This window comes from Opisthorchis viverrini (assembly GCF_000715545.1).
Source record: "Opisthorchis viverrini unplaced genomic scaffold opera_v5_54, whole genome shotgun sequence".
Lineage (NCBI taxonomy): Eukaryota > Metazoa > Platyhelminthes > Trematoda > Opisthorchiida > Opisthorchiidae > Opisthorchis > Opisthorchis viverrini.
The window spans coordinates 2,033,424-2,044,307 of record NW_008751711.1 but is presented as its reverse complement, the minus strand read 5'-3'; the positions used below and the strand labels follow the sequence as shown (position 1 = coordinate 2,044,307).

The window sequence follows — 10,884 nt, the reverse complement described above, 5'->3', positions numbered from 1 at the left end:
CGGTGGGTTGCGCCTACAGTGGTGCTAGAGGTGGCGACACTCAGTGGCCATCGCTGGACGGGCCAAGCTGAATACTGGCAAGCACTAGCTATCCAACTGCGTCTGCTTTGGGTGAGCCTCATGAGTGGTGCGGGGCTCAGCTGATCAATTTCACCCACTCAAACTGAAAATTTTGGGTCACCATTTGGGCACGCTGATGGCTTTAAGACTGCACTCTGCCATAGTCTTTTTCTTCGGGTTTTCACCGGATACGGGACGTTCCGATGACTGCAAATGCCTCTCAGCACAAATCACATGTGTTGTTACCTAACGCGCGCGGGGGACCATCGATATTGTTCAATGCGATGGGCTAAGCAGGTAACGGACGGTGGTCCGCCTTAGGCCGGAATGTCCGACTGGATGCGAACGTGTGTGTGTGTGTGTGTATGCAAATGGTATTAAGACTTTGTGCGGTAAAAATGAAAAAGTGTTTTAGTACAATGCTCTACTCATCAGGTTGCTGTAAATCCGTCGACAGCCCACGACCGGTTTCGCCCTTCCAGTTCGGACTCATCAGGTAGGCGCACTCCCCTAGTTTGTGTCAACCTCATGTTCTGCTTGAATCCGAATTGCACGAAGTTAGCGAAATACACTCATTTGCAAATCGGTTTGGTTTTGCGAGAGACTCACCTAGAACTCAGCTGAACGTCTCGTTTGTGATGATTTCAGGCAAGTACAAATAAGCTCACCGTGGAAAAGGCAGAAGAAAGTGTTTCAAAACCTTACTGGTTATGAAAGACGTGACCACCTCAGAGACTCGTAGAAGGACTAACAACTGTCCACAGTGATTGAGTGAGTCCTCATATATCAGTGTGATTAGACAACGATTTCAGGCATATCAGTGCTTCAAGGGGGGCGGCCTATCCAGAGGTCAGATCGTACGAGGAACTCTGACTATCGGTCACGATTTTTTAATGGATAAAATCGGGTTTGAACCAAACATGCGCGCCTTCAGGTTAGCTGCCGGTATTCGTCCTAGCAAGCTGTTTACACACACACACACACCTTGTTCGCAACGGATCCTCACCACAAAGTTAACCAAGCTAATGCCTGGGCAGACAAACTCTGAGCTGTAAGCCAATAGTTGTGAATTCATGGCCTCGGTGGTCGAGGAAATAGTTGAGTTCCTAGAGGATATCCCGTGACCGAATAACACGGCGACCGTGTTGAACAGCCCCTTGATAGTCCAGAATCAGTCAAACCGAATCACCACGGCGGTGTTGTTAGGACAGAAAGGCAATTCAACATGACGTATGTCATTGCAATCGTTAGCTGGTTAGGCCAAAAGGTGAGCCAAAGAAAAACACCCTCACTATCACAGTAATTTCAGTAGTCAACACTAGTAATCTGCTTCGGTAGAGTGAACCCATCGGTTACCATGACAACAGAAGTTCAGTTACCGGTATTCAGGTCATCGTTAAAATGTTTGCAGTGTCCTCTTTGCTAGTTGACGTGTTGGAAAACTAAAGTATCGACTAGTTATAAACATTAATGTCAAGTTCAGGTAGGCTAATCGATAATTCAAACGGACCTCATGGTGCAAGAAGCCGACCAAATCGATGATCCGCTGGAGCGAGTTACAAGCTAACATACACGAAATTCATCCTCACGATTTTGCGTGTCTACTGAATATCGATACACGTAGGGAGTCCTAGGGTCGGTCACAATGAGCTATGCTTCCACAAAACAAATAATACAGCGTTCATCTTGTGTGTGTGTGTGTGTGTGTGTGTGTGTGTGTGACGAAACACAGACAGTGAGGTAGATATCCAAGTGGGAATCAAACCACAGACTAGTTTACCACTGCTCCTGGGAGTAAATCGTCAGAGAGGTTCACCCCTCAAGAGGATGCATTGCTAGACGTTCATAGTTTAGCATAAATGCACTTGATTTTAAGTCTGAAGGAAACTCTTCTTCACTTACAACATAACTAGAACAATTTTCCGAAAATGCCTCCGTGGCTCAAGGAGCATCCACCCGTGTGACCAATTGATATGGACCCTCCTTACTGAAGGATGAAGAGATAGACAGGTCCGTTAAAATCAAGCCGCGTTCCGTCGTGAAATTAAATTCTCACCCTCCGACAGATTCTGGAATAGCGACACTGCTCCCAGAAATCAACAATGACTGTGTTTCTTGATCTGAAGGCTGCCTTTGAGTCTATGGACCGTCAGGCACTACGACAGTGTCTGTGGAGCACAGGTGTCCCCCACAAATTCTTGATCCTCCTTAAGGCGCTGTACGCCAATTCCCGTGGCCGCATGAAGGTATACGGGAAGCTCTTACCTGAGTTCATCACATCAAGTGGTGTCCGATAGGGCTACCCTCTTTCACCTTTTCAACTTCGTCATTGATGCGATCATGGAAGACTCACTACCAGCCTCTAATGCCTGTGGGGTCGAAGTGCTCCCTGGGCTCGTGTGAGTTGGTGTCGATTTCGATTGTGCAACGGGTAGTTCCATTGAAGAGTGTGTCCAGCGCCAGAAGCTGCGTTGGTTAGGCTATGTATTGTGCATGCCGAACCATCGTTTGTCGAAGAGAGTGCTGTTTTCCATGCCCGATTCAGAGTGGTGGAAGCAGAGAGGTGACCAACTCTTGACTTGGTAGAGGGGTATGAAGCAGATTGCGAAGTGCATTGGTGCAGTCGGTGCCCCTCGCCTTCCAGGATGGAGGTAGCGTAGTCCTTACTGTGCTTAGTTGGAGACGCTACAAGATATGGCTGTCAACCGATGTCAGTGGCGTTCTTGTTGTCAGTTTTTATCCAGATTACCTGACTGGGTGTCTGGAGGTGTAGTCACCTCGGAATGATTGTAGCAAGCTATCACCAAGTCCCTTCCATGTCTACCTATATTCGTTTTTTCCGATAAGGCTTTCAAATAAATCATGGTTGCACAGCAGTGAAGCATCGGTGTTGAACACTGATGTCATGATGTCGATGATGATGATGCCTAGTCGCCCCAACTTTTGTCGTACCGGGATGCCTTCCGGTAAAATGGAGAGGTGCAAGCTGATATTGCTGGACGGTGTATCGTCGGAAACCACCCGTTCAGCGTGAAGTTGTCCAGTAGATACATGTTAGTGTCCATTGTGACCTTTCATCTTGGGAAGTGGGTCAGCCATTGTGAGTTCTAGGAATAAGACATCTGTTCTTGTAGGGAGTGAACTACAAATGAAAAAAGCGCGCATGTGATCAGCTTGGTATCCTTAACCAGGTCGCTTTTTTTGGTCGGAGGTTTTCACCTAAAAGAGCTGTCACTCTGTAATCAATTCCTCGGTGAAACGTCCAAATCAATGTGTGTGGTAGGTGTCATTGTTCAGCAATTCGCTTTTCCATAGCACCTCCCAAGTGTGACCGGCTTCGCTTGGCTTTTCTATGGTATTGGGTATACGGTAGTTGAGATCATTAATTCGGTTTTTGAAAGTACCTAACGCGGAAGAGGCTGAAGAAAACTCCTTTTTTGTATCAACCCCCCCCCCAGAAAACTCGTCAACAGGACAATGAAATCTAACAAAATTACTTTCGCTGTTTTCCCCCGAATCCGGGACGATCTAAGGTGCATACAATGAGCAGGGCGAGTGATTGCAATTCAGTAAGCTGGGAAGAATCGGTGATGGGCTCGTAGTGAGAGTGGTAATCACAGGGCGATCAGCCTGACCCTGCTCGTAACGAGACTGTTGGCATGACTCGTACTTCGTCGCTTTATGGTGGGACGTGAGATACTGACTCGAGGGCAGTAAGCGGGGTTCCGTCAGAACCTGAAACAACGTACAAACGACCCACAATTCTAGTATTTCTGGATTTCCAAAGCACATTAGACTCAGTTGACCGATCTACGCCGTTTAAGAAGCTCACTGAGGAAGTTTGTGAACATAATGAATTCTTCGTAATGCTGAAAATTCGTCGACAGCCCACGACCGGTTTCGCCCTTGCAGTTCGGGCTCATCAGGTAGGCGCAGTCCCCGAGTTTCCACCGTCAGCCTTATGTTCGACTTGAACTCGAATCGGACTGTTTTCGAGAAGTAAGCTCATTTGCGCATCAATTCGGTTTTCACGAGCGACTCAACTAAATCTCTCGTTTATAATATTCTACAACGGAATGTGCTACACACAGACCGCCTCATGATTCATTTTGGCACGATATTCGAGAAATCGCAGTATATTTTCATAAAGGAAAATATTCACAAGTTTGCTGAAAATTCGTCGACAGCACACGACCGGTCTCGCCCTTCCAGTTCGGGCTAATCAGGCAGGAGCAGTCCCCGAGTTTTCGTCAACCTTATGTTCTACTTGAGTTTTTTGTATTATCAGACTTCCGGACTCGTGAAGGTATACGAAGAGCTCTTAAATGGCCTCCTCAAACAAAGCGGTTTCCGTCAGGGGTGCCCACTCTCCCCATTTCTATGTATTTTGGTGATTGATGAGATAATGATAATAATTTTCAAATAGCCTCTGGCGAAAACGATCTGAAACATTCTAACCACATCGGCTTGGTCTTTGAAGAGGAAGAGAAGGTGAACGCGTTTTGGGAAGGACTGACCAAGGTCATCCAGTCCTATGGCATGCACTTTTCACACACAACGTGGACTGCAGATGCCACTTACAATCCAGTGAGAGACACTGGAAATTGTGGAGCGTTTTACTTTCTATCAAGGTTTCTGAACGAGGGTCTGGAAGTGTAGCCACTTCAGAATGATTGTGGTTGGCTAGCGCCCCCACTTCCGGTTTTCTTCTTTTCGATAATAGTAATAATATAAATATTAATAATAATGATGATGGTGAGGATGATGATGACTGTTCAGAATTGAGAGTCTGAGGCACGGCTGACGTAAATATGTTAAGCGACCTTCTGCTGGCTTTTATAATCCTTCGCGTAGGTGCGAATTCACACTATCTGTACCGGTGGGTTTTGAAATAGCTAGCACTCCCGTGTGTTCCAAAATCTTGAGTTGTTGTGGCAGGTGCAAATCAGTGTGTTTGAGCCTCTGTTTCAGTGCACGTATTCTGACGATTTGACCGATAGTTGTCAGAGGTAGTTACGCTCATCCGACTCACTCAGATGACCTTGAAGATGAGGTGATATTGATTTGATTTCCACATATGAAAATCAAGGACTAGACCACCCCGATCGATGAAACGCCTCGAAGAGAGCTTCCAATACAAGACGATGCCAACGAGCCCTAAAGCACGAACATGAGTACATGATTCAGTGTGAATACAAGGTGTTCTGTTTTGGGTATGCTGAACACAGACAACCTTAGGTGAGACTGAACGTTTTTGTGCCTTTAGGCCTCGGTGTGCGGATGATGGACCAAAGTGTGCACGCCAACTGTGCATACCCTGTCAATTCAACAAAATAAAGCAATATATATTTCACTGTGAGTGACCGACAGTTTGCCAACAAAGATGTCCTTTCATCCTGCTCCTCGGGGGACAGTCACAGGCCTGAAGCGTTGATTGAAACCTGAAGCGAACAAAACCATCAGTTTCACAGTGCCAATGACCTTCTCACAGACAGTTGCAAAAGGCAAGGCTAAACGATCTTCCTCATACGTTCACGGGAGGTGCTTGCTCTATTAAACAAGACATACCATGGAAGAAAACTAAGTTTACAGAAAACATGGTGACTAAATCCTAGATAATTGTAAGGTTGCTGAAAATCCGTCGACAGATTTTCAGCAACCTTATGAGTAGTACATTACAGAGATGGAATTAAATCGATGATTTACTTTCCTATTCTGAATTCTTCGAATTGAGTGACGAAGTCATCGTTGAATCCCTTTTTCCTAAAAAAAAACAGGGAGTCCTTTCTATAGCGGAAAATGTTGGTAGCTCAGGTAGCGTGAATGGTCGTTGGCCTGTTTGCTGAGCTGGGTAATGTGATTGCAAACGTTTCATCACCAATAGAGATGACATCATCAGTGTGTTTTTAGGAAGCGTAGTGGAGCTTAGCGATGGCTAGATGGTTTCTCAGCTCAACGAACAAACCAACGATCATCCTAATGTCTACGCTGCATCCTTCTTGAGACAGAGCACCGCTTCATTGTGGAGGAATATTCAACCGGTCTCCTTCACCGGAAGGCGTCCATTGACAATAACAATCAATTTTTCAGTTGTAGCACCCTTTCGGTGCCTAGCTGCCGTGCCACACGAAGGAGACACGAGGGCTCGGATACTGCCAGGTTGTCCAAGCCTAGACAGAGAGGCAGAGGTCGGGTTCGAAGCACGGACCTTTCAATCAGTAAATTCGCGCCCTAACCACTTGGGCAATCTCGCCCCAATGTCCAGTGAGAGTCTTATAGTAGGCATTGCGCGCTGCGGTAGTCGAGAGGCTTTCGTAAAGTCGGGGAAAAATTTTCCATTCAAACAGAGATTGGTGTTCCATATGCTCAACACTCGTGCAAACCCGTGATTCGCAAATTCTGGCTGAACGCGGTGAACGAACTTCCGGCAACTGAATCAATAGCACTTGGTGCTCAAGTATGGAACACCAAACAAGATGACTTATCACGGCCGACATGTAACAACGAGCGAGATCGATGGTTCTTGGGAAGTGCAGAGTGTGGAAGTAGAGGAGACATTGGTAGGTTGTGAACTTACAAGTTCACGGCCACATATAGTATGAAGGAACAGACATCCTGGGACGAGGATGTGACGAGCATCCTCGGTAGCTCACTCGGTAGGGCACCAGTTCGGTCACCGAGAAGTGAGCGGTTCATATCTGTCTTTTCATTCGTACTACCATCATTTCTAAATATCCCGTGTGCTACCTCATCCCAGCTGCGTTACGTTTAATCAATATTCGAGTTGTTAAAAGTTCCAAAAAGACTGTAGGCGCATCCAGAGCGAAATTGTCTGGTCATTCATGCGATGGGAACGGATGAGGTTTTCATTAATTTGGCTCTATGAAGAGATTCCTTGAGGTCAGAGAGAAGCGGACCAAACAGCTGGGAACTCAGGTTCCTCCTAGTCGCTTCTGTGTGTTTTCCCCCTGAAGAAGGCTTTTAATAAGGCGTTTCACGTCGATGATCTCTTTGAGTGAGTGGTTTCTAAGCCGTTCAAGTCCAACGAATGCCATGAGAACAAACAGACAGTCACCAGCGGATTTCGTGCACTATTCTGAGGATTGCTGTGAACAATAATGAGCTGAGACGTTTTGTTGAGAGATTCCCAGTGAATCTGGTTAGAGCAGAAGGAACTGACAACCGACTACAGCCGGTGTTGAGGCTCGTCGGCGCATCTGCGTGTGTATACCAACACAAACACGTAAAGTAGACGTCAAATGAACTTGAAACATCCTTACCTCCGGTGAACAATTTGAGGACAGAAAACACCGATTTCGGTTCACCACAGTCTCATACGTTCCCCAAAAGAGTCTCATGAGTGGCTCGCGAAAGCAGCCAGAGTGAGCAAGAATACTTTCTCGTGAACCACCCCAACTGCTTGTACAGGAATGCTTAAGCATCAGCCTTACGATTCTTTTGTGTAGTTCCATGGGCTTCCATTCGTCCGCAGTTCAGTCTGCATTCTATTTATCGCTCTCCCATCTAACGTCCCCTTCTGAAATGTGAACCAGCGGTTGCTTAGAGTGCTAGAAAGCGTCACACTCTTCATTCACTCGTGTTATGATCACCTCCCAGCACGACCAGTTTTTATTCGGTTTATCCGAGTAGGAACTAGCGTGCAAACGGAGACATCCAGCCAAGTGTTAGCCTGATCGTCCGTCCTGCCTTGATATAACCAAGTTCATTTGCTCCGTACAATCTACGCTACTATCAGTGAAAAACCGGCCTGGTAGACCGTTTGAAAGGAAACCTCGGGTTTTCCACGAAGCGCCTAATTTCCAAAGTTGATTTATAGACCATACTACTCAAAAAAGCTTTCTCAACCCATTGAGCTTCCAGCGTCTGTCGATTTCGCGCTCAGTTTCATTATTCAAGATTCGAACATGGTTTCTATGCCATAATATGTGGTGGCCGAAAACCTTCCGCCCCAGACACAGAGAACCGGTACAATGGCAACGATGAAGCATGATAGAAACTGTTCGCAGAATGTGTCGTTTAACCTTTTTTGTGACAGTTTTATGCTAGCTTACTCAAGAATTCCACCTTTCTGGTCCCACCTTCAACAGCCCAGTGACAGACAAGATGTATAAGATCGCTTTCGACGTTTTCCATTGGCTCACGATGGCTGAAATCGATCCTGATGGGACTCGAGCTTGGTCTACCGTTCATACGTTGGGTACATTACAAAATATACATGTATCGCGGTATCTCGAATATCGTGGCGACTGAAACATGAGGCAGCATGATGCATCACAAACGGGAGATTCAGCTGGGTTCCAGGTGGGTCTCTCGAAGAACCAAATTAGTTTGCCAAAGGGTGTATTTCGCTAATTTCGTGCAATTTGGTTTCAAGTAGAACGTGAGGATGACGGAAACTCTGGGGCTGCACCTACCTGATGAGCCCAAAGTGGAAGGGCGAAACCGGTCGTGGGCTGTCGAGGGGTTTTCAGCAACCGTATGAGTAGCACATTAATAGATTAAGATTTCTTTTTCCACAGACGTAAGTGTCTCGTTGGGCACTGAACTCCAATCTATGCTCCTTGACGTATGGAAATCGTTCGTCAAGACTGAGGAACTAGTGTCAGGAGTGGAAGTGGCTGTGCATACGTTGGAGGGGAACAGGCTTCTCCAGGTGCCTGACGTGTGCGAGGGCCAAGCCAATGGTTTCATCATTGAGATTAGGAAACTTAGGCGGTCCATTTTCGGTTCGATACTCTGCCTATACGTAGGTGCACATTTTCAAACTTTTGAGTGGGGATAAAACTGGGATAATAACAGTGTACTTTTCCGAGGTCTGCAATGATATTTCATCCTCGACGCTGACAGAGGTTGACGGGAGCAGAAAAGATCCCAGTAGAGCACATCATGGTTGCGCTCGTCTAGATAATTTTTAACATCAAATGTGTTGGTGAACATGAGGTCCAGGGTTGCTAGCTGGCACTCACACCAGAACAGTGAGTTTTGAAGACAGCTTTTGATTGAAACCGATACTTCAGACTACAGGACATGGTGATTGTTCGCTGGGCAGTTGAAATCTCCAGGGATTAGAAGGTCAGAGTCACTCAGATATGAGATCGAACGTCGTTTGCGTCCGACAAAAAGTGGGTATGTCATGCGAGACCAATGAGTGACCGGTCTTGTCGTTTCGCGCATGAACTATTCTAGAGGCGGTCAACGAAAGTTAATTGGGTTGCGGAAACTGAGGCTTCAGGAAGAACGGAGAAGTCAATCTCGAAGATGTAAACGCAAACGGTGCGACCACGAAGAGGGTCAAAACTCTAACCCAGCAGAAAAATATGACGTCCGACAATGTTACTTGTCCATCGGTTGCTCAAATGTGCTATCGACAACCTACATTTCGTGCATCCTTGAGGGGACTTAACGAGCCAGATAAGAAGCAATCAGATAAATGAACAGTCAATGGCTGCGGCAAGGAATGGATGCGTGGTTCAGCTTTAGAGAAGCGAAGCTGGCTTCTCTCGGGACGAGTTTTGACCGAAAAAGGCTACAGATGTAATGCCTGTCTGAGAAAAGAGGCCGTTTTTCGGGGTACCGACATTCAAAAGAAGTTCAAAAAGATCAAATAGAAATCGCCTCTTCTGTGGGTGGTTACAGCAGTGAAGGGAGACTTGATTATTTGCAAGTCATACGGAGCACAAGTAGCAAGGCGCAATACGAGGATTAACAAATATATGACATGAAGAAATCCTTTCCCTACTCCGTAAACCCTGACTGCTCGATTTCACTCCAAACTCTTTGTGATGAAGAACCCAAGGGTGGACAGATATCCTTCAAGCAGTTTTTTTTTCAATAACGATATTAAACCTCAGGTAGAGATTAGGTGCACTAGTCGTTGTTAAAGGAATCAAACGGTGTGTGGCTCTTGAATGACTCTTCTAACTCATTGTTAGGCAAACGCGTAATGTGCTTTTCACACAAAAGAATGGTCATATTTCGCGTCAAGATTCGTCTATCGGTAGTTGATCCGATAGTTCTGTGTAGTCTCACTGTAACGAGCTAGCTTCTCGTCTTCTGTGCATCGCTACATTCGAAAAGACGTAATTCATCGACAGTTATCCAAAATGGTCATTGGATCACAGAAACAGAACGACAGGAAAGAGCGCTTCAAAATGATACCCCACTTGCCCTATCGCATCAGAACCACCGTTAGATCATATCTTAGGGCGTGCTTCTGAAGTGCAAATACACGCAACAATGAACGTCCATAAACTACTGAAACTATGCATTCTCTATGGAGGTTAAAGTTTCTGGATCTTCAGCTGAAGGTTTCGGCGGCACTGCCTCCGTGAGTGATCAGCCGACGTTCCAGTCGGCCACGGGCACTGACCCGATGCGCACCAATTCCGCAAGCTGACACACCGTCCCCTACAGCAAGCTCACACACACTGAATGACAGACGCACTAGCACGGACGCACCAGACACACACACGCACAAGCGCGCGCGTACGCGCAACTCTCACACAGACGCGGAATAGGGATCGACGGGTCGCCTCGTAGCTGGACTGCACCTCGTTCGGGACCCGGTTCCCTTGACAAAATTCAGTGGAGCCCTCGCAATACCGGGAAATCCAGTACGCATACACACATTCGGTGTGTGAAGCGGAGTCCCCATGGCTTCCAATAATATGTACAGAGTCGGAGGTAAGTCTTCGAGCTGTGAATGTACTCCAGATCCAATATGGCGGATGGTCAAGAGATGGCCAGTAATGCAATCACCATGTTTTAACTATCCCATTCCTATTTTTATGAGTTAGTTATTGC

At 46.5% G+C, this 10,884-nt stretch overlaps 1 protein-coding gene across 1 annotated transcript in view; it reads left to right on the top strand.

Moving 5' to 3' along the window:
* Positions 1-10,602: 10,602 nt before the first annotated feature.
* T265_03747 (hypothetical protein) overlaps positions 10,603-10,884 on the top strand; it is a gene marked incomplete at both ends in the record, with an annotated part of 45,949 nt that continues 45,667 nt past the window's right edge. Inside the window, one exon of the mRNA XM_009168294.1 lies at positions 10,603-10,764. Within this exon, the coding sequence (XP_009166558.1) occupies positions 10,734-10,764 (31 nt within the window). The remainder of the gene's footprint in view (positions 10,765-10,884) is intronic.